The 23,793-nt window shown below is 51.7% G+C and overlaps 1 protein-coding gene across 4 annotated transcripts; it reads left to right on the top strand.

Annotated features, from left to right (window-relative positions):
• Positions 1-912: 912 nt before the first annotated feature.
• On the top strand, positions 913-5,224 carry S1PR1 (sphingosine-1-phosphate receptor 1). Of its 4 annotated transcripts, XM_036452742.2 has the most exons (3): positions 913-1,180; positions 2,135-2,139; positions 2,649-5,224. In XM_036452742.2, exon 3 carries the CDS (start codon positions 2,808-2,810, stop codon positions 3,942-3,944), a length of 1,137 nt encoding a protein of 378 aa, XP_036308635.1. In that variant the 5' UTR covers positions 913-1,180; positions 2,135-2,139; positions 2,649-2,807; the 3' UTR covers positions 3,945-5,224. The 4 variants fall into 4 exon arrangements, with proteins under 4 accessions (XP_036308635.1, XP_045442918.1, XP_045442917.1 ...); XM_045586962.1 differs by lacking the exon at positions 2,135-2,139 and having other exon boundaries at positions 913-1,183; positions 2,647-5,224; XM_045586961.1 differs by lacking the exon at positions 2,135-2,139 and having other exon boundaries at positions 913-1,218.
• Positions 5,225-23,793: the final 18,569 nt, after the last annotated feature.

The following is a 23,793-nucleotide window of genomic DNA, read 5'->3' as shown; positions in this document are numbered from 1 at the left end:
GAGCCGGCGGCGCTGGGTGGGACTGGCTTTGCCCCGCGCTGGTCGCACAGCTGAGCTGACCCAGGCCACCTCTCAGTCTCAGGTTCGGAAGTAGCAGCTAAGAGCAAGGAAAGAGGGGGCGGAGTTGTGAGCATTGAGGTTTGGGGGCGCCTCCCAAGTAGAAGGGGAGAGAAGGTTGCCCGCCCCCAGCTGGGCGGCGGCAGGCCTTGCGGGGTTAGGGCCGGGCCAGGCCAGGCGGCTCTTCCCCTTGGAACTTCCTGAGCTGCCCAAGCGTTAGTCAACTCAGCGGGCCTCTCGCTGCTGGTCAGAATCTGGGGCACACTGCCTGCCTGGCCGCCCAGCTGAGGGAGGGGGGTTCCCCTCTCCCCCCCCAAAAACCAGCACCCCCACTTCACCCTGCGCCAAGGGAAAGCCACTTTCTGCCCCTCAGACCACAAGTTTCGAGGCCGCGGGCCGGGGTGGGCGGCGTGGAGGTGGGGAGATGGGGAGGACCGTCCGGCACCCCCCTCCCTGGCCCCTCGCTCTCCAGCAGGCCTCTCGCAGCCCCATCGCCGGAGCGCTGGCTCCTGCTTCCCCCGCCCCCGCCGCAGCCCGGGGCGCCTGGCCACAAGCTCGGACCCCATCCCCACGGGCTGGCTGGCAGGAGTCCAGGGAGGTGGCTGCGGGGCGCCTGCGACCCCCTGTCCCCCCCGGGGCTTTCGGGAGGGCGGTCTCCAAAGGCCCTCGGCCGCCAGCTCGACGAGGGGGCCTCTGCCGCCGGGAGGGGGCGGGCGATTAATACCGAGTCCAGGGGGCACCAGGCTCCGCCCCTCGTTTTTTTCCTGGCGTCCGGGGGCGGGGTGGGAGGGGCCCTCTTAGCTTCTGCCCCAGATCGTTCCTGGACAGTGAGTCTCCGCCGCCCGCCCGCCTGCCCGCCCGCCGAGATCCGCGCCGGGGCCGGCCGCCGGGAGGGCGTGGGAGACCGGGCCGCTCCCCCCGCCCCTTCCTCGGAGGCGCGGGGTGACTTCAGCCGGCGCTGGCGGCGCGGGGCCGGCCAATGGAGAATGCGGCTGCGGAGGGAGGGGACCCCGGCTCCGCAAGTTTCTTCCGCGCGGCGCTGTCAGGCTCCGGCGGCAGCAGCGAGATGACGGGTGCGCGGCGCGGCCCCGGAGCTCCCCGCTCGCCGCCGCGTCCCGCCTGAGTCCCGCCTGAGTCCCGCCTGAGTCCCGCCGGAGCCAGGTAGGCGCGGGCCGGGCCGGGCGGGCCGCGGGCCGCGGGGCGCGGGGCGCGGGCGGGCGGCCCGGACGCGCTGTCAGACCCGAACGGGGCAGAACAAAAACTTTCCAAACTCCCGTCTCCGGGCCCAGGAGCCCAGCCCGCCGGCGGCGCGGGCGCTGGTGATGGATGGCGCCGGGAAAGGGGGTCAAGTTCCCGCTGTAGAGCCGGCCCGGGGGGAGGGCGGGCGCTGCCGGGGGTCGCAGGCGCTTATGTTTGGGAATGCTAGAAACAAAGGGTATGGAGGGGGTGGGGGTGCAGTTAGGGCTTAACCTTGCACTGCGGCCGGGCGAGGAGAGTGGGCTAGAGCTGGAGGGGCCCCAGGACGGTGGGAGCCCCCTCCCTGGATTCCTCTACTTTTATCCGGGTGTCCCGTTCCCTCGCAACTCTTAACTGACAAGTAGACTTCTGCCAGCCGGGGCCATGCCGCGTCCCCTCCACACTTTGCAGACCTCTGAGGAGGGAGGCGGCCGGGAGCCGGGGAGGGGGGTCAGTAAAGCCGCCCGGTAGCTTCGCCCGGAGCTCGGCACCCCTGGGGGAGCGGCTGCAGAGGTTTGCACGGGCCGGGCTGGGGCGGCATGCCTGGCTCCCAGGAGCGGGACTTCTCTCTGCCTATTCTGGCCACCGAGCTAACCACACTCCTGCAACCGAGGGCCACGCGCAACCTCTGGGGCTTATTGCAGTCTCACCGGCACCGCGGTGGGTTCTTGCTTTGGGCTCCGGGGAAGAAGAAGAGGAAAGAAAGGGTAGGCGCCAGTTTTCCTGTTTATGCTGGGCTGCCCCTCGCACCCTGGACACACCTGCTCTGTTCCCGAAGTTACTAATGGAGCCCCCAAATGACTTGCACTGTCCCATGACTCCGGGGCGGCTCTGCTCTCAGGCGGGGTGGGCGGTGGGGGCAGAGGGGTGCATTTTCACCCTCAGTTGGGTTTCTGGGGAGCCCCGGAGCTTGTGAGCCCCCGCTGGGCGGTGACTGTTCTCCGCACAGCCTGGAAGCCTGGCGGGGTGCGGGGTGCGGGGTGCGCGGTGCGCGGTGCAGGGTGGGAGTCAGGGTGGCATGCAGGGTGGGAATCAGAGCTGGGGCGACTTGCTTCCCCACTTTCCCTTTTCCGTTGGAGTGAATGTGACCACGGGAAGCATCTTCATCTTGTTGAGTCGGAGTTTTCAGTTGGGGCCATTTTTTTTGTAGTTGTTCTCTCTCCCTCTCTTTCCCCCCCTTCTTCCTTTGAAAATATTTATTTATTTTTTGCAAGGGGCGAGAGTTTGATTTTTTTAAATCCCTCTCTCTGCACTCCCCCCAAGTTTCCTTTAAATAAATAAACAAAACGAGCAGGGCCTCGGCGAGAAGGAGTCGTGCCTGTGGCTTCCCCTGACTGTCTTTGTAACTCTTTAAGGCTGCGGTTCCCGAGGCCCCGTCCAGCCGGGAGACACGCCGAGCCCGGACCTCTGACTTCCACGCTCCCCGCCTGCGCCTCGCCCTCCAGCGCCCTCTAGCGCCCGCCGGGGGATCGCCGCCGGCCAGGGCCAAGGCCACGGACGCCGCGGGGCGCGCCATGGGGTCCACCAGCAGCAGCAGCAGCCCCCCCCAGTCTGACTACTCCAACTACGACTTCATCATCCGGCATTACAACTACACGGGGAAGCTGAACCTGGGCCAGGACAAGGACAGCGGCCTCAAGGTGACGTCCGCCGTGTTCATCCTCATCTGCTGCTGCATCATCCTGGAGAACATCTTCGTCCTCCTGACCATCTGGAAAACCAAGAAGTTCCACCGGCCCATGTACTACTTCATCGGCAACCTGGCCCTCTCGGACCTGCTGGCCGGGGTGGCCTACATCATGAACCTGCTCTTCTCCGGGGCCAACACCTACAAGCTGACGCCGGCGCAGTGGTTCCTGCGCGAGGGCAGCATGTTCGTGGCACTGTCCGCCTCCGTCTTCAGCCTGCTGGCCATCGCCATCGAGCGCTACATCACCATGCTGAAGATGAAGCTGCACCACGAGAGCAGCAGCTCGCGCTCCTTCCTGCTCATCAGCGCCTGCTGGGTCATCTCGCTGGTGCTGGGCGGCCTGCCCATCATGGGCTGGAACTGCCTCCGCCACCTGTCCAGCTGCTCCACGGTGCTGCCGCTCTACCACAAGCACTATATCCTCTTCTGCACCACGGTCTTCACCGTGCTGCTGCTCTCCATCGTCATCCTCTACTGCCGCATCTACTCGCTGGTGCGTACGCGCAGCCGCCGCCTCACCTTCCGCAAGAACGCGTCCAAGGCCAGCCGCAGCTCCGAGAAGTCGCTGGCGCTGCTCAAGACGGTGATCATCGTGCTGAGCGTGTTCATCGCCTGCTGGGCGCCGCTCTTCATCCTGCTGCTGCTGGACGTGGGCTGCAAGGTGCGCACCTGCGACATCCTCTTCAAGGCCGAGTACTTCCTGGTGCTGGCGGTGCTCAACTCGGGCACCAACCCCATCATCTACACGCTCACCAACAAGGAGATGCGCCGCGCCTTCATCCGCATCATGTCCTGCTGCCGGTGCCCGAGCCCGGACACCCCGGGCAAGTTCAAGCGCCCCATCATCGCGGGCGTGGAGTTCAGCCGCAGCAAGTCCGACAACTCGTCTCACCCCCAGAAGGACGATGGGGACAACCCCGAGACCATCATGTCCTCTGGCAACGTCAACTCGTCTTCCTAAAGGCGGGAAGCTGCCAGCCCCATGGGGAGTGTTCTTGGCATGGCCGCCCGCCGCCCCGTGTTTGGAAAAAACATCTCCTTGCCTGGTGCCTCTGGACTGCTGCCAGGGAGGAGCTGCTGGAGCCGGAGCCGAGCCGGAGGGGGGGCGGGGTGAGCCAAGGGCCCGTGACGCAGGGCAGGGTCGGAGGGTACAGTGAGTCCTGTGAACAATGCGCCGGGAAGGGTGGAGAGCGGTCCCCGGGCCTGGAGCCTACTTACTTCCTCTCCCTGAGCTTTGATTGTGCACTGAGCCAGAGGTGAGCGTGGCCAAACTCCCGGAGGGGTCACCCGTTTGGCCCCTCCTGGAAGATGGAGGTAACCGGGGGGAAGTGTCGCCTGCAGCTTTGAGGAGAAGATGTTTCTTCACTAGAGTTTCCAGCCACGTGTGCACTTCTGCTTCTCTCTAGGGATGCTCCAGGCCCCACCCCTCCTTGCCTGGCACACCCCTCCGACTGGGTATCTAACGGCCCGGCATGCATCAGCGCTGGGGTGGCCCGGTCCAGCTCTCCAGCATCTGAAGCTGGTGGGCTTGTCCAGGAAGCAGACGGAGGAGCTGGAGACGGTTCGGACATGGGAGGCAGTTTCTTTTGCTGAGGCCAAAGTTTCCACGCAAGCTGGATCCGTTGTTTTTGGAATTTGGTTGTAGTCACTTTGATTTTTTTTTTTTTTTTTTACATCTTTACAATGGAATGTGTGACAATATCCTGCCATTGTGCCTAAATCTGCATGGGGAAGCCCAGCTTATCTAACGGTATCAGCCAGGCTCCTTCGAGTCCAGAGAGACAAAGGCCCCCCACACAAGGAGAGCACCTACTGCTGGGAGGGAACTCTGTCAGCCAGGAGGGATTTCCTAACGAATCTGCCTAACAAACACCACATCGGTCTCTGGCACTTTTGTTGCTGTTCATTACGGAGCGTGTGTGAAGCATTTCAACCAGCGGTTGCATCTTGTTGTGTTAAAAGTCCTTTTCATGATTTTTGAATGTATGGGTTTCAGCATTTTATTGGATTTTCCTAACCCGTGTTAACACCATTGAATGTGTATTTTCTTAAGAAAGTATCACCCTTTTGTGCCCTTAAAGCATTACTTTAACTGGTAGGGAACCCAGACGTTTCCAGTTCAGCTATTTTTTTTTAAACTAGTTCATTGGGCATGTGTGTAAATGTTACAAAGAATAAAATGTATTGCTGTCTCTTTAGTATGGTTTTTCAGTGCAATTAAACCGAGAAATGTCTTTTTTTTTTTAAAAAAAAAAATAGTATTTAATAGTTTTCTGACTTTTGTGGATCATTTTGCACATAGCTTTATCAACTTTTAAACATTAATAAACTGATTTTTTTTTTAAAGATTCTTTTGTGAAGAGCATTTTAAAAAAATAATCGAAGACCTTCTATTGACTCTGTGGCTCTTTAGAAATAATCATGTCTGTTATTGTTTTAGAAACCGCTCTATCTTTTTCAGGAAGAGAAACTTCAATATGTTACCACCAAAGAGCAGTAAAGAATGAAATGAAAAAAAAACCTGCCAGCCCCTAAATGCATACCACATGGCAAGGAAATGGCATTGTTTGAGTTGTAAATTGCATCCATGCCAAACTAAACTGAGTCCAATAGTTCTTTCCCAAAACATGGGCTTTAAAAGAAGTAACACAGAGCCGTGTGGTTGTAAATCTAAACTCAAATCATGAAACTCAATGGTCAGTTCAAACCCATCCACAAACGCTTGGCTTCCTGCCAACACGCTGGGGAAGCAGGGATATGAATATGAGCGATCATATCAAATCACGTACGTTTTCAGGATCGGTTTCTGTCTTGGCTTCTCCCCATCCAACCTCTGAACAGTATGGGACCCGGGTATCATTGAAGGAGTGAGTGGTAGGCTGAGTTGGGGACGCCTTCTGTCTGAAGACTTTCAGTTCATCGTCTTTGAAAGCTTTCATGTCCCTGGTTATTAATTTCTCCAGCGGTCAAATGAGAGCAAGGGTCCTTTACAAGCGAAACAGAATCCTTGGCCCTGGTTAGTGCTCGGTTTGGTTGGGGATGCATTGGGAAGGGGTGTGTGTCTGGCCCCTCGCGCTATTGTTTCTTTCAGAGCGTGTGCTTTCAGGCAGCATTGAGCAAAGCACAGGACGCAGTTGGGACGTGGAGATAAACCTCCCCTCGTCGCGTAGATGTCATTTCTGGGTAAGGTTCACTGTGGGAAACGGGAGTGTGCTCACGAAGGAAGCCTTGGGTCACAGCCTCCAGTTTCCTGAAGGAAATGCCAAAACTGCTCCAAAGACAAAAGACTGGCAACGGGCGGGAGGGTCTGTCCATCTGTCTGCCCGGGCGGAAGGAATGAGCTCATGGTACACTCACTTCCTAGGGCTCTCAGGATGGAGCCCAGGGCAAAGGGAAAGCAAGCCCACTCTGTTTCTGGGGGAAATACAGTGGTCTGGGGACCTGTCTTCCTGAGCACCCCGGTGCCTCCCTCCGGCGACCTGGGGGAGATGAGTTGGGCATCTGGCCCCGGGGGGAATAGGGAACTTGGGGACGGGGAGGACAGCTTCACCTGCCACCAGTGAGCCCGTAGTCAGTGATAAGAGGTACTTGCTTTTGGAGACAGGGACAGTGCATCTCATTCCAAGAAAGCGGGACAGCCGTGGACTGGGGTTCCCTGGGCACACGTGTGTGGCAGACCCCTGGTCAAGAATCAGTGGTTGTGCCGAAACTAGTTTGGCTCAGTGGATAGAGCGTCGGCATGTGGACTAAAAGGTCTCAGGTTCGATTCCAGTCAAGAGCATGTGCCTTGGTTTCGGGCACATCCCCAGTGGGGGGTGTGCAAGAGGCAGCTGATTGATGATTCTCTCTCATCAATGTTTCTAACTCTCTATCCCTCTCTCTTCCTCTCTATAAAAAAATCAATAAAATATATTTAAAAAATATAAAAAAGAATCAGTGGCTTTGATGAAGGAATCCTTGGTTATATCCCAACGTGAATATCTGATTTTACTTCAGTATATCCTGAAAACTGAGGGTGGAGAAAACAATAAACAAACTAACTGAACCTCAGTAACTATATGTTTATACTAAAATAAACAGCCTCCAAGTCTTGACTCAATCCTGTCGAGAGGTTTTCAAGAGGAGCCAATCAGACAATCCGAGCAACACTTGGCATCTTCTTGTAAAAACATACCATCGGCTCAATCATATTTAGCAGAATTACAAAACGATGGCAAAAAATACTTTCTTTCCCAGCAGCATTGAGCCCAATCACAACCTCACAGACATGCAAATAAGAATCTTCTTGTTTTCTAGTCTCATTATAAGTAGAAACGTTTCTTTAATAAAGGTGGATCCAGTATTACTAGAATTCAAATTTTTTTTTTTTTTTTTAGTAATGGAAATTTTGCAGCCATGTTCATTAGGTACTAGATTCTATTTTAGTAATATCAACACTTTAGTTGTGATTTATAGCATCTCTATTTCCTCTTCCTTCCCCCAGTGTAAAAAGTCATGTGAAGATTTGAGCTGTGCTTTTTTCAGAGAGGATTAACTTCTGCCCGGGAGATGGCCGATGTTAAGGATGTGGCCAAGGCAGTACTCCGGTGGTATTTCCGGCCTAGACTGTCCTTTGAATGATTTGGACTCTTTGCCCATCCACTTGGTACATCACTGGGACCCCTCGTGTTTTCTAGGTGACTACAATGCAGCTCTGTTCGGGAGCTACTGCTCTGAAATAGTGACTTTAGAAAGATGTGGACTTTTTGGGAGAAGTCCTATGAAGACTTGATGTTTAAGTAGATCTAAATATTAGCTATCCCGTTTCTATGAAGAAGCCAGGGATAATACTCGAGTGACAACATAAACCTGTTCTGACTCTTTGATCTTCTAAAGAGTCCCTGGCTCAAAAATTAATCCTTAGCCAGGAACCGTTATTTACCCACAGTGTTTGCAGTAATGAGTTTCTATCATCTCTGTGTAAGGTTGAGTTATTCTTTTTTTTTTTTTTAATCTTGTTTGCTCCACACTCAGCTGGAATGATGTTTGCTGAGGACACCTGACTAATGAGCTCAAATTAGATTGATCTCATTTGTCTCTCAACTAATCAGATCACAGGAGATAGGTCTATATTTTTCTCTTAAGTAAGTCTTAAACATCTCGAGGCAGGCACCACAAATAACCAAGAAAACCTTTATAGGATGTTTTATTCTTAGCCTGTGGACACCTTAAGATCTCAGTGACGAAAAATCATAATAAATTGCATCGTTTCCCCCCCCTGTCTTCCTGCCTTTTTGATGTGTGCATCACATGGTCCAGGCATGGGGACCCAAAATATTCTTCGTCCATCCCAGACTTCACGGCCATACTTACAAACTAAACCAGAGGCATCTCGCAGGACACCCAAGCAAGCAATATCTGCTTGAATTACAAAAAGCCTTTTGATTGTCTACAATGACAAAGGATTTTTAACCAGTAGCCAAAGGAACTAGGAGAGAGAGAAGAATATAACACTGAGAGAGGAGTTTACTTCCGTCTTTTCACATCCTTGACCTGAGCTGGGACCAAGGGCAACCTTGGTTCATGGTGAGACATCTCCCCTAGCACATCCTGTGTCTTACTCCCTGTACTTTCTCCTTGATCTTGAACTTCCAAATGGTCCCTGTTTCCCCATGCTCTCTTCTTCCTCCCTTTTGTGGACTGAAGGATTAAAAGTCAGATTTAGCTGTGTATAACCAGTAGTGTGGATTGCAGATTGGAGCAGGCCTTGCGACATTTTGTGTATTGTGCCCGCCAATCAGCTTCTGTGCTAATAGTGGATAGACACCTTGCAGTGAGTTCATACTATTCAGCAGTTAAAAACGAACTACTATGGCTACTTGGCATCCCTTGCATAAATCTGAAAACCATTAAGTTGGGCAAAAGGAGCCAGCCAGCCACCAAAGAGAACATAATGAACGGTTCCATTTATGTGAAATTCAAGAACAGCAGAAACTCATCTGTAGAGAGAGAAATCCGAAGAGTGTTTGCCTGTGGGAGGAGGGTAAGCTAGAAGGGAACATGAGGGGTTTTTCTAGATTGTTAGCAATGTTCTACATCTCTCTCTCTCTCTCTCTTTTTAAAAAGTGTTGTTTACTTGGGTGTATTCATTGGTCTAGAGTTATCCAACCATATTCTTAAGACCTGTGAAATTTTTTTAAAAAAATCAATATGGTAGACTTATCAAACTGACAAACAATGAGTCTGGGCTGCCTGTCACTACTTGGGCCAATTCAGCAGAGATCGGGTTGAATCCTAGATGAGCGTTTATTCCAATCCTGCTGGCAAGGTGGGGGAGCAGCAGGTCACTCACAGAAACCTGCTCTGCAGCCCCAATAAGCCATCTGCTTATATAGGGTCGGACAAGGATTACATGGGAAAGTAGGGTTTACACGGGGAAGCAGGAGTCTGGAGCTGGACTCCATTGTTTGGGCAACAAGGTTGTTCATCTTTCCCTGATAAAACTCAGTCCTTGCAGGCTGCATTCCAATGTACAACTCCCCGCCAGGTTAGAATGGCCTTTCATTAACCAGAACAAGGCAATCATGGTTCACAGGGCTTAACTAGTACCTCCCATAACCATAGCTAGTCCCCAATATTCTACTTTTGCCCCGAACACTTGCACCTTTGAGCATGCGGGCTACTGGGGACTTTCTCTGAGAGATTGTGGAGCAAGGTTCCAGAGAGTTCAGCAGCGTGGGACAGAAGCTCCCCAGCGATCCACAGATGGTGCAACAGTGTCAAGGAACTGCGCCCCCTCTTTGCTTCTGTAAGATGAGAGTTTGGCTTAGTGTTGGTGTTTGTGCGTCTGAGGAATTTCTGTGTTTTGGGAAAGTCTTGGGTTGTCCTGAAACAATCCTGAGATTTCAGCCTTAATGCTCTAACGTGCTTTGTAACTGACGATGAAGAACGGACTCTCACACGTTGACAGGGGTTCGACACACACTGGCCCTGCTGCATGTGCACTGCAGTGTTCCCAACCCTGTCTGCTCTCCTGGGCAAGTGTATGAAAGGCATTGGGTCAGGTGATAACACCTGTCCCGGAGCAGAGATGCAGAAGAACTGGAAGACAGGCACTCCCTCCAGGGCTCCCCAGGCTTCTGTGGCCTGATGAGCTCAGCCCATCTATGATTCCATCCTGGGGACAGCCCTGGGAGTCCCTGTGCAGAGGTGCCTGGGTCTGGGGCCGGCCAGAACAGGAGAGAGGGCAGCTGCTCCCAAGGCTGGCTCAGGGGGACACCCAGTCTTATCTGCTTTGCTGGATCCAATCCCATTACCACTGCGTGTTCTGCTTCTTGTTGATTCCAGGACAGAAAGAACAAGCCTTGGGAAACCCTGGCTGGCTCCTTGCTTCCTGCTCCCGCCCCTCCTGGGTGCACCCAAGCACCACCCATCCCTGCGACAGGAATGCTGGCCCTGGCTGTGCGCTGTGAATCCTGGGCCAAGGACAGGCAAGGTCCTGTCTGCCCAGACTCAGGATCTATGCATCCCTCAAAGTCAGGGGCCCCTCTCTTTGAGGTCCAGGGAGCTTGGTGTTGATGTGAGAACCTCCGAAGTGGGAAATAACTTCAATAAGAGTTTATTTGAGCCCAAACTGGTGACAGTTGCAAGGAAGCAAGATGTCAGGTACGCCAGGGACTGTTTTGCAGCTTCTTTTATGCATTTGGTGTTAAGGAGGGAAGAGGAAGGAGCATTACAGGAGCAGGGAGGAGGCAAGATGGGGATTGGATTGCTAGTTCCTGCACGGGTGGGGAGCCCTCTTTCTGCCAAGGGCCATTGGATATTTATAATATCGTTCTCTGGCCGTACAAAATCATCAACTTAAAAATTAGCCTGCTAGCCCAAACTGCTTTGGCTCAGTGGATAGAGCATTGGCCTGCGGACTGAAGAAGGGTTTCAGGTTCGATTCCGGTCAAGGGCATGTACATTAGTTGCGGGCACATCCCCAGAAGGAGGTGTGTAGGAGGCAGCTGATCAATGTTTCTCTCTCATCGATGTTTCTAGCTCTCTGTCCCTCTCCCTTCCTCTCTGTAAAAAAAATCAATAAAATATATATTAAAAAAATTAGCCTGCTGTATTTGGTCAAACGTTTAATTAACTCACCCCTAACTCTTGGGCCAGATGTTCCCCACCCCTGATTACAAGACAGTTAACAAAGTTATGGCTTCCTTTCAAAGGTGTGTTCATTTAGATGCACATGAACCACGGATAGGGCTTGTTTAAGGCAAGAGAAACTTTTAGGTAAAAAAATGTATAGTCCCGACTGACCAGCAGGCTCAGCTGTTGAGCGTCAACCCTATGAACCAGGAGGTCATAGTTCAGTTCCAGGTCAGAGTACATGCTTGGGTTAGAGCACATGTGTCAAACACAAGGCCCGGGGGCCAAATCCGTCCTGCCAGGCCTTGCAATGTGGCCCGCACCTCGCTGTCATCACTGCACTCCGCTGCGTTTCCATCACAATGACAGTTTATGACTGTTCAGTAAACCATTCAGCCCTTGGTTTAGGCTGGATTTTAGATTTTGGCCCCTTCTCTGATTGAGTTCGACACCCCTAGGTTAGAGGCTCCATCCACAGTGTGGGACATGGAGGCGGCAGCCGATTCATGATTCCATCATTGATGTTTCTCTCTCCCTCTCTGAAATCAATAAACACATATTTAAAAAAAACAAATGCATAGTCCTGGATGTAACTACCCTCTAAGATCCCCCACTTATGGATTTATGATCCCATCACCTGCCTAGAACCCCTTTTACGCCCTCACTGATATGAAGAAACAAGTTCTTGCCCATTGCTGTACGCTTCCCCTAAAGTGCGGAGTTCTTAAGCAGCGTGAACTAATTTCATTGAACAAATGCGATTGGCGCTGGGAGCTTCTCCTCTTTGGCTCTGATAGAACCAATATCTCTGGCTCTAAGGAGCATAAGGGGAGTTAACGTTTTAGATTTGAAGTGGAGGGCAGTCCTGGGTGTCAGTATCAGTATTTGCGTTCAGTACTTCTGGCTGAATCAAGGCGTTTTAGTTTCTATCTCCCCCAGGTTGTGCTTGGTCTCCTAGGGCCCTGCTGTGAGCCCTGGCCATGGAGCCACTGGGCTAAAATGGGCGAAGGAAGCCTGCATTTGAATAAGGCTTGGGCGGGGCGTATTTGACCTCCTGAAAGAGAAGGGACACGAACGTGCACAGCTCAGGAGGAAAGGTGGTGATGCAAGTCCTTGGTTATCAGGGTCTTTAATCAGCAAACTCATCTCAAGGTCAACAATGACCAGCATCTTTATCATCTCAAGGTCAATAAACAGAAGTATCTGGAAGACCAGAGAGAGGTCAGAGTAGGCCTTTTTGTGGGCTGTACAAACACCAGGGACCTGGGTGGTTGGTACCTGGAACAGCCCAAGGACTCGCCGCACCCTAGGCTCGCACCCCGGTCCCACGGAGCCCCAGTGGCCCTCTCACATTGGAGAATGCCAGGAACTCGGATGCCCTCTCACTATGACCTGGTCTACCCCCAAAGGTGTTAAAGAGAGAAACCTGGACCCAAAATGGCATCCCTTGTGCTAAAAACCCATGGTCCCAAACCTAGATTTAAGGCCTAACTCCGCTGTCGGCAAACTGCGATTCTTGAGCCACATGCGGCTCTTTGGCCCCTTGAGTGTGGCTCTTCCACAAAATACCACGGCCTGTGCGAGTCTATTTTGAAGAAGTGGCGTTAGAAGAAGTTTAAGTTTAAAAAAATGTGGCTCTCCAAAGAAATGTCAACCGTTGTACTGTTGATACTTGGCTCTGTTGACTAATGAGTTTGCCGACCACTTGCCTAACTCATTGCAATCTCAGCGTCTCCCACGAGCAGAATGTCCAACCAGGCCTTTCGGAATTTTCAGATCCACCTTCATGAAGTGTGTGCGGGGACCCCCTGCTTTCCTCTTCAGGGGGGCGTCCTCGCCTGAAGTCATCCACTCAGGGTCTCCTCCCACCCTGGTTCAGCCCAAAAGCGTTCCATTGTGCACAACCGCGCAGAAAAGCAGCCTTGCAGCGGCGAGGGGGGATGCTGCCCGGGTCACGGGTCACTTAGCAAAGCCAAGGAGGTCCTCCCTTCGCTGGGGTGAATTCTGTGTCTTCACCAACGTGCACCGGTGGGAGGGCCTCGGGTTTCGTTCTTTTGTGCAAAGGAGAGGCTATTTCTTTCTTTCGCTTGTGCCTGTCTAGACACTTCAGGAAAAAACAAATTTCCGCCACCAGTAGAACTACGTTCTTAAACTGGAGAAGCCTTGCGCTGAATTGTTGATGAAGAATTGGCGATCTACACGCCCGGAGCCTCTCCTCTCACCACGCTTGTGCGGATATTTCGTGGCCCCAGAAATAGCGGGCCCCCTCACACGCTGTTCCGCCCGGCGAGCACTGTGCGGCCACCTGCAGAAGCACTTCTCGGTTTCTCTTCCTCGTCTGCATGCTGGTCAGGGAAGCATTGAGCAAAACACAGATTTCCTATGTCCCTCTCACGTGTGGGGAGTGAATCAGGATAGCAGAGGATGACCCCGAGGCCATTCCAGCTGTAAATTCATGTGCCTCAAGGTCCTGAATATTTCACTTCATTATGATGATGCTAGTTTTTATTGATTTTTAGAGAGAGTAAAAGGAAGAGAAAGAGTGTGTGTGTGTGGGGGGGGGGGGGAGTGTATGAGAGAGAAAGAAACATCGATATATTTCCCCCCCCACTTATTTAGGGATTCATTGGCTGATTCTGTGACTGGGGGAGGGGTCAATTCCACAACCTTGGGTATCAGGATGATGCTCTAACCACCTGGCCTATCTTGCCAGGGTGATTTTCTCAATATTATGTGTCCACATTTTCTCAGCTGAATTATTATTATTTTTAACAGTTTATTGGCTTATTGAGATAGGAAGGGAGAGGGAGACGGAGAGGGAGAGGGAGAGAGAAAGAGAGAGAGAGAGAGAGAGAGAGAGAGAGAGAGAGAGAGAGAGAGAAACATTGGTCAGCTGCCTCCTGCATGCCCCCTACTGAGGATTGAGCTGCAACCTGGCATGTGCCCTGACCAGGAATGGAAACAGCGACCTTACAGTGCACAGGGACGTACTCAACCAACTGAGCCACTCCTGCCCCAGAACCCTTTCCTATCGCTGAAAGCACGCTGGCGTCTTCCCTGCTCTTATTAAATCCATCTGAAGGACAACGAGCAGTTTGTATTCCATAAAGAGAAGTCTTAGACAGCAGGGATTACTCCAGTTTCCGTGTCACCAACGACCACGTGCCTTGGACGCCACAACGCGAACTTGTCTGTGATTTGGAGGACATCCATACACTAGCCCCGGTTCCAGAGGCTGCACCCCCTGCCCACCGCTGAGAAACGGCCCCTTTCCAAATGCTTTTTTGTGGTTTTTTTTTGGTGAATTCAAGGAGGGGCACAGATGGAGGCTGCACCTCATTTGCTCTGGCAGCGCATCCCTCCTGGGCCGAAAGCCTTTCTCCCGAGCCGTGGCTGGGGACTAGGAAAGCTGGGCTTGTTCTCCATCATGGGGGCGGCCAGGAAAAGTCCTGAGGACTCCTAATTGCCGACCCGTCCGTCCCAGGGGACCTGAGGCACTAACCTGTCCAGCTGTGGCATTTTAGGAATATGAGACTTCTCCCCACCCCTCATCCCTCCTTTCCCGGGTCCTGCTTGGGAATCTGAGACGGGTTATTAGTAAGGTGACCAGACATCCCGCTTTTGGTGGGACTGTCCCGATTTTTAACAATTTGTCCCGCGTCCATGGCGTTTTAAAAAAGTCCCGATTAAAATCGGGACGTTTTTAAAACGCCATGGACGTGAGACAAATTGTTAAAAATCAGGACGTCTGGTCACCTTAGTTATTAGGAACCATGACTGACAGACATGGGATATTTGTGTGGCTGGTCCTATTTCCATTTCTATGCCTCCAGCTTCATCTTTTTTGAGACCCGGCCAAGCTTTTCTTTAGCCCCAAGCTGTTGGCCTTTGCCAGTTTTTACAGCAGCAGCGATCCATGCCATGCAGGCTGGGGAAATTACAGGGATTCCGCCTCTGCAGCCTGTGGATGTCTGCTGGGCTGAGGGGAAGCCGCAGATCAAAGCCGAGGGCGGGCCAGATGTGCAGGCAGATGAGGGCATCCGAGCAGAGGGAGCGGAGGGCTGGGCCCGCACTGTCATTTAGCTCCTCCACGGAGCCCGTGCGGTCGGTGACGCCACTGGAAACCTGGGGAGGGGCTGTGCCTTTCGACCTGGCCTGTTTGTTTGGATTGCACAGAGCTGGGGAGTCCTTTTGACGTTTAAAAACAGCCTGTTTCGGTTCAAGTACTGATAGAGTTAGGTTTTCTTCTTTTTTTTCCTTTTTTGGGGGTTGCATTTTGGCTTCCCAGGGAAAACTCTTCCTTCTCCCCTGCGTTTTCTTTCCATCCAGAGAACTGTCCCATCGGCTTTGTAACTCCAATACTGCGACAGCGAGTCACCTTCCCGGCCGCCTCGTGATGGCTGCAGAATCACTGGGCAGGGGGAACTGGGTTCTGGGAGAGAACCCCAGGATCTCTCTTGTAATATGAAATGGGGGGAGGGAGGCACAGGAGGGGAGGCAGAGCTTTGCACAGTGACAGTATTGTAGCCAATGAGTTTTATCCCAGGCATAGTTACGGCTCATTGGAAAAAAAATAAATAAATAATAAAACGAAGTAAAATGGGAGACGGCGATGTCATTGGGATTTCTACGTGGAGGTGTTCCCTTCCGCAGGAGGAAGCTCGGGAGAGGTCACCGTGGCCCCTCCAGCCTGTGTTTGAATGAATGCTTCCCCTCTACCACATACCTCCCAGGAGAAGTGACTCAACCTCCCCGAAGCCAGCTCCTCATCTGCCAAACTGCGTTAACAACACCGACCCCCACGGCTGCTGGGAGAGGGAAGCGGGATCACGTCTGACCACATCATCGTTTGTGCACACATTCCTTGGACACGGGCTTCCGGACACCTCCTATGCCCGGGGCCACGGCGACACAGAGAGGACACAGTAGACAGCATCCTTGCCCACGGCCAGTTGTCTTTCTTCTCTCTCCCTCCTCAGCCACTCGGTCTTCCCCGAAAGCCAGACCACAGACCATGGGTATTCCTGGCTCTCAGTTCCTTTGGGTGCTCTGCGGGTGAGCAATTGCGTTTTGTGCTCAGGCTGCCTGCCTGTCTGCATGAGACCAAAGGAAGAGCATGACGGGACTACAAGGTTGGATCTGCAATACAACTTGGATGTGCGGAGAGAGGGGGTTTATTTAGTCTACACTCCTTGGCTTCCTTCCTGAGCCCTTAGCTTCCGGTTGGAGGGAGACATAACGTGAGCTAAACACCTGGTTGGAAACATTCAATAACCTAACCCAGTCGGAGACCCTTCTGCTTCCCCTGGCTGGCAGACAGCCCTCTTCCTCCCCAGCTTGTCTGGGGCCCTGTGCAAGAGCTGAGGCCCATGCAACCTCACGGTGCCATGGGTCAGGCTTCCGGACTGCCCAGACGGCTGTCCCTCCCCACTAGTGCTGTGTTCTCTCAGTGTTTGCGGGGACCTGTGGTTGGTGTCACTCTGGTCAAAGTCAAGTCCTAGTGCCCTGCCCTCATCTCAGTTCCCTGCTGCTGTCCTCTTATCAAGTGAGCACCGAATCCTTACTGTGGTGTCACGGTGCTCCAGGCCCCTCTCATTGCAGAGATGAGGAAGGCCTGTTGTGTCGGCTCTCTCGTTTCGTCCTCAGAGTCTCCACTGCCGACAGGAAGAAACTGAGGTTCAGAGAAGTTAAAAAAAAATAATAAAACAAAAACACACAAAACACACGTGCGTTTGCCTCGCTGGCGTGGCTCAGTGGTTGAGCATCGACCTATGAACCAGGAGGTCACGGTTGGGTTCCCAGGCTTGCAGGAGGCAGCTGATCAGCGATTCTCTCTCATCATGGATGTTTCTGTCTCTCTCTGAAATCAATAAAAAACGTATTTTTAAAAACAACAAGCCCTAGCCGGTTTGGCTCAGTGGATATAGCGTCAGCCTGTAGACTGTAAGGTCCCAGGTTCGATTCTGGTCAAGGGCATGTACCTTGGTTGCAGGCACATCCCCAGTGGGAGGTGTGCAGGAGGCAGCTGATCGATGTTTCTCTCTCATTGATGTTTCTGACTATCCTTCTCCCTTCCTCTCTGTAAGAAATCATATATATATATATATATATATATATATATATATATATATTAAAAAACAACAACAACAACACACACACACACACACACAACAACACATGTGTTTGAGGCTACAGAAGCAGTCATCTGACTTGAACCCAGGGCTCATTGGTCCCAAGCCCGTTCCACCAAGGAACGCTTTTCAGAATAAAAATTTAGACTTTTAGAGCGAGATTTTTGTATACATGGAATCATCCCACCATAACGCTGAGGGAAGGAAGTCGAGAATGAGCTTACAATGGCTGGTCTAAAAGCCATGGCTTTGAAGGGAAGAATAGGGAACTCCTCCTTTTGAGGGATGATTTAATCTGACGCAGGCCTTTCAGAAGTGCTGACTAAAGGTCTGATGACCGATGCTGCTGTTTTGATCGTGGTGCAAGTCAGGAAGCGGAAAAACAGATTTCGGGCCCTCAGAGTTGCTAAACACTGGAGGTCTCCATGTTATTTTGGTTTGAGGGCTAATTTAACCACTTCTTCTTTTGTTCTCGAGGCTACTATTAATTTTTAAAATCCTATTTAATTCCCCATGTTCTAAAAGCGTCTTTTACCATCCGTCCTTATTTCCTCCCCTATCTTGCTCCCCCCACCTCCCCCACCTCCTCGCCTCTCTCTGGCTTTGTTTCTTGCATCCTCACTCGCCGAGCTCTGCCCTCTAAGTTACTGGAAATAAAATATGCTAGAACCCTCGGCCCCAATGCCCCGGCCATCATGAGAGGGCCCTTTGAGGTTGGCTTCCAACCTCGGTTCTTGGACGGCCAACTAGGTGGCCAGTCACACGTGTGCTGTTGTGGGGTTTGCAAGTGGAGTTTGCAGCCCTGCCGGTCAGTTTTCCACTCTGTGAGGTCTTGCTTAAAAATAATAGTGACTCAATGGGAAAAATTGAGCATTCATTCACTCTAGGGCAGTGTTTCCCAAAGTGCGGCACGCGTACCCCCAGTGGTACAGAAAGAGTTTGATGGGGGTGCGCGTTGCACCAGAGTTTGTCGGGGATATGCACTGCACCGTGCTGAGCTGCACCTAATTCTAAGTTCTCATGAGTATGAGGGGTACTCAGCGTTACGAAAATTATATCAATAGAAGGGGTACACATATGTCAAAAGTTTGGGAAACACTACTCTAGGGGGAAAAACAAGTGTGTGTGTGTGTGTGTGTGTGTGTGTGTGTGTGTGTAGCCTTTGATGGTGAGAGGAGGATCAATTCTATCTAACGAGTGGATAGTTATTTGCTACGAGCTAGTTCTCAGCACCCTCTTGAGTCAGGTTGGACGTTAGTACCAAATCAAAAGGATGACTCCGTGTGGATCAGTGACTGCCATCTGAAGGATTTGGGAAGAGAGAGGACTAAAAGAAGGAGAGTTTTCAGAAAGACAGTCTGAACTAAAACCGAAGCCTTGTGGGCCCCAAGTGAGTCTCCTTCCTCATCTGCCCGCCTCCATGCCTTCCTTCCCTTCCATTTCCGTGACTGGCATGTCCCTCAGGGAGCATGAGGAGGCTCTCACCGCGTCTCATGTCTCAGAACAAAGAAAGACCCCAGCTTTCTGTCTCAAGAAGGGTTGCAGAGCTGTCAAGGCCTGGAGGGCGCCAAGGCGAGTTCCTCAGGTCTCTGTTCTCCTTGAGAGATGAGACTTTTATTCTCCCCACCCACAGCGGACCTTTCAGGAAACATCCCCACCAGTGACGGCTGAGTCCTTTGGGGGAAATGAAGCTTACTGTAATCCCACAGTGGCTCTTGGGCATGTGGTGTTAGTTAGCGATTCAGTTGTGAATCACTGAATTTTAAGAAACAATTTGTGTAAGAAATATTGAATCACATAACTTCTGAGTCCATATGTTTGTCTTGTTCATGTCCATGTCACTAAGCTGGTGGGTTCCATGGAGAACAGCGTGTCCAGGTGACCCAAGTGACCCCCACGCCTGCAGAGCCGCTGGGTGTCCATTTGTCTGGCTGAGGCTGTTTACTCTTAATTTTTTTTTTTTAAATTTCAATTATATTTGACATACAATATATTATTTTAAGTGCCACAGCATGGTGGTTAGACATTTACAGAACTTACAGAGTGATCCCCTGGTAAGTCTAGTACCCACCTGGCCCCTTACGTAGTGATTACAAGATTATTGACGATATTCCCTGCACTACACGTGACATCTCCGTGACTGTTTTGTGGTTGCCAATTTGTACTTCTTCATCCCTTCACTTTCTTCACCCAGGCCCCTTCAACCCCCACCCCAATTTGGCAACTATCAGTTTGTTCTCTGTATCCGTGTATTTGTTTATTTAATTTTTTAGATTCCACATATGAGTGGAATCATGTGATATTTGTCTTTCCCTGCCTGATTTATTTCACTGAACTAATGCCCACTAGGGCCATCCACGTTGTGGCAGATGATAAGATTGCCTTCTATGGCTGAGTCATATTCCCTTGCATACCCAGTGCGCGAATTCGGCCCCAATAAGAGTGGATTGGGGCTGAGCCGTTCGGGAGGAGGAGATGATGGGAGATTGGCTAGCTGGCCCATCTGTATCAGGGCCTAATCAGGGTGCCCTGATCAGGGCCAGGCTGGCTGGGGGAAGGGGCTGTGGCCAATTGTCCAGAGGGCCCTGCCTGGGATTGGGGTTGGGGGGTCAATTGGGGGTGGGGCTGGTCACGGGGAGGGGCTATAGGCGGTGGGCCAGCCGGCTCCACACTTGCCCCTGAATAGAGTAGGTAGGGGGTGCCGATTGGAGGCCAGTGGCTTGGGGGAGGGGCCATGGGTAGTTGGCCGGCTGGCCCTGCCCCTGATTAGGGTGGGGAGGCAATCTGGGGCCAGGCAGGGGGAGGTGTTGCAGGAGATTGGATGGTCAGCCCCACCCCCTATTGGGGTGGGGGGTGTGATCAGTGGTTGGTGGTGGGAGGAGGGGCTTCGGGCCTATTGTGATGGAGTAGACTGATGGATGACAGCTGGCCAGGGGGAAGGGAGGGGGTGTTTGGCCAGTAGGCCGGGCTTTTGATCAGGGGCAGGCCGGCAGTGGGAAGGTTTACTGGCCATAGTGGGTGTCATAGTGACCAGTTGTTAGGTCATTATGACCATTACAGTAGCTGTCTTTTTATATATATAGATGGGCACTGAGGTTGCTTCCACACCTTGACTATTGTAGATCATGCTGCAGTGAACATAGGGTATATGTTCATTTGTTTATGCAGGTATATTTTCATGTGAGTGTTTTGAATTTCTTCAGATGAATACCTGGAAGTGGGACTGCTGAGTCATATACTAGTGATTCTATTTTTAATTTTTTGAGGAACCTGCGTACTGTGAAAGTAAGGCTGATAAGATTCTACCAAGAATTGAGCAGAGAAGTGGGCTGTCATGAAGCTCCTGCTTGTGGTACTTCCCCAGGTTGTCCACTTCTTCACGTTCTTGGCAAGTGATGCCCCGTCACCCTGTCAGAGTTGACAGGGGAGCGAAAAAGGGTGGATATGGTGATCTTCATAAAGAGATGGTCTCCATCCCCCTGGGCACAGGCGGCACTGCGCCTTATGATCCTGGTTATGAACAAGGCCTGGCTTTGGCCTTTCCCAGTCCAGCCCTGTCCTTACGCAGTGGACAAGCACCCACTGTCTGGTAGGGTAACCAAGTCAGGTGCCTACAGGGAAAGTAGAAGCAAACAGGGCGGGAGTGACCTGGGAAGTGAAAGGAAAACAACTGAGCCTCTGAGTGGCTTTCTTGTAGTTTTATCTTCTTTAAAAAATTTTTTTTATTTGTTTATTTGTTTGTTTAAATATCTTTATTGATTAAGGTATTACATATGTGTCCTTATTCCCCCATTACCCCCCACCTCTCTTTCATGCCCCCACCCCCCAGTTTTACCTTCTTTTTTTTCTTTTTCCTTTTTAATTCAAATGTGGGTCTTAGTCAAAGGGTCTAAGCAGGAGGAGTAGCTTCCAAGAGAGAAATTCACCCCAGCTGGTGTGGCTCAGTGGTTGAGCATTGACCCATGGACCAGGAGGTCACAGTTCCATTCCCGGTCAGGGCACATGCCCGGGTTGTGGGCTCGATCCCCAGTGCGAGGTGTGCAGGAGGCAGGCAATCCATGATTCTCTCATCATTGATGTTTCTTGTTTGTTTGTTTTAAACACATTTTTATTGATTTCAGACAGGAAGGGAGAGGGAGAAAGAGACAGAAACATCAAACATCACACAATTATAGCTGGCACATAATGCTTAATTAATGTCATCTATCACCCTAGTGTCCTAGCCGGTTTGCCTCAGTGGACTGAGCGTCAGCCAGACTGAAGGGTCTCCCTTACTCTCTGAAATAAAAAAAAACCATATATATTTAAAAATAAATAAATAAATCTCAACTATCCTATATAATAAAAGGTTAATATGCAAATCTACCAAACACCGAATGACCGGTCGCTGTGACGCACATTGACCACCGGGGGCAAATGCTCAACGTAGGAGTTGCCCCCTGGTGGTCAGTGTGCTCCGATAGGGAGAAGGCCGCTCAGCCAGAAGCCGAGCTTGCCAGCAAGCAGGCTTATGGCCAACAAGCGCAGCTGCAGTGTTGGGAGCCTCTCCCGCCTCTAAGGGGACATCTGCCTCCCCTCCAGTGCATGGATGTTGTGCACCAGGCCTCTATTAAAAAATAAAAATAAATTTTAAAAATATATATTTTTCCATACATATCTACCTACTGACCTACATTTAAAAAAATTTTTTTTAAAGTAGTACCACTTTATTTTTTAATATATTTTTTAAATTAAATTATTATTTTTGTACATATACCATTGCCCCCCCCCCCCCCAATACATATCCTCCCTCTTTAGAGTTTTGTGTCCATTGGTTGTATTTATATGCATGTATACAAGTCCTTCGGTTGATCTCTTATCTCCCCCAGATCTCCCCAACCTCCCCGCCGTAATTTGACAGTCTGCTTGTTGCTTTACTGTCTCTATATCTATGAAGTTTATAATGTTCTTTATCATCCATAAATAAGGGATTGACCTACATTTTAAAAAGTGGTCTAGATTTATTGCTAAACCATATATTAGGGATTTTTTTTTTCATGTCAATAAATACGTTTTGTAGTTTTCTTTATTTTACCACTGATATCATATGCTTGACAACATAAGAATGTTGACCATCTCGACTCTATCTGGGAACCAACAGCCTTTACCTCTATGTGCAAGGAGACCCCTTCTAAGCCTCAGAGAGAAAGAGGAGTGGTCGAGATGGAGTGTGCACACACTTCCACGAGGTGCACGCAAAGGTGTGGGCCAAAGACAGAAAGATCCACTCGGGGCCCGGGGAAGAGAGGCGAGCTCCTCCCTTCCTGGCTTCCCTCCCCGCCACTCCTCCCCCTTCCACCGCACCTCCCAGATGTGCTCCTGCTGGGAGGAGGTCCCTCCAGGATTTCCTGATTACGATGAGGAAGCACAGCTGAGCGCCGGTGAGTTCTGATAGAGATCTCATCACCTCCTGACCTTCGGCCCCACCTCTGTTTACTAGTCTGCGAGCCAGCGGCTCATGTAACTCAGCGGAGGAGAAAGAGGAGGGCAGAGGAGCAGGGCGGCACCTGCGGCTGTCAGCTGGGCGAGCCACACCTTGCTCTCTCTTCCTGTGTTGCGGGGGCAAAACAGAACCGGGGGGCCATGCCTGTTTTGGGTGAGAAAAGAGCTGCGATGTAGATGTACGCTCGGCTATTTATGTGCCATTTCATTGAGAAAACGCAGGGCTGCCGCTGGGGTTGGGCCTGGGGCTGGGGCTGGGGCTGGAGCCGCAGTCTCTGGCCACCATCCACGCCGCCCACAGCTTTCCCGGTCCGTCCTCGTGGGCCTGCCCTTGGCAAAGGCTGCCTCGTCCCCTCTGATTCTGCCCCCCGATTTTGGCCCTTCTCCTTCTTCTCTGAGCCTTTCTTTTTTTAAAAAAAAGCATTTTCTTGTTGTGAATCCTTACCCAAGGATATTTTTTCCATTGATTTTTAGAGAGAGTGGGAGAAAGGGAGAGAGACAGAGAGACAGAAAGAAACATCCATGTGAGAGAGATCCATAGATTGGTTGCCTCCTGCACGAACCCCAACCTGGGACCAGGGACCAAGATGGCAAAGGAGATACGTGCCTTTGACCAGAATCGAACCCGAGTCCCTGCTGTCCCCGGGCTGACGCTCTATCCACGGAAGGAGCCACGCCGGCCAGGGCTCTCAGCCTTTCCTCAGCATCATTCATCCCCTCAGCACAGGAGCGTGGTCTAGCAGCCGTCGAGTTAGAAAGCACGCCTCTATGTTTATTGAAGTGAAATCCTCCAGCCACTGGCTCCCCGTCTACTTCTGTGCTCCTCTGACAGCAAAACTCAGAGAGCGTTTGTTCCTGTGCTGGGTGGTCCCCTGCCCGAGCTCCAGCTCATCCAATCCGGCCCTGTCTCCACACGTCACTGCCGTGGCTTTGGTCAGAGTTACGCGTGAAGTCCGCGTCGACAGGCCAGCGGGCGCGCCGTTTCTCACCCTCGGCAGCCCCTCAGCACCATTCATCCCCCTGCTCAGCCCTCCTCCCCGATCCCGGGACGTTTGGCTCCCTGGGTTTCCTCCTTCCAAACGT

This window comes from Pipistrellus kuhlii, unplaced genomic scaffold (assembly GCF_014108245.1).
Source record: "Pipistrellus kuhlii isolate mPipKuh1 unplaced genomic scaffold, mPipKuh1.p scaffold_m20_p_24, whole genome shotgun sequence".
NCBI lineage: Eukaryota > Metazoa > Chordata > Mammalia > Chiroptera > Vespertilionidae > Pipistrellus > Pipistrellus kuhlii.
This window is presented reverse-complemented; position numbering and strand designations above follow the sequence as displayed.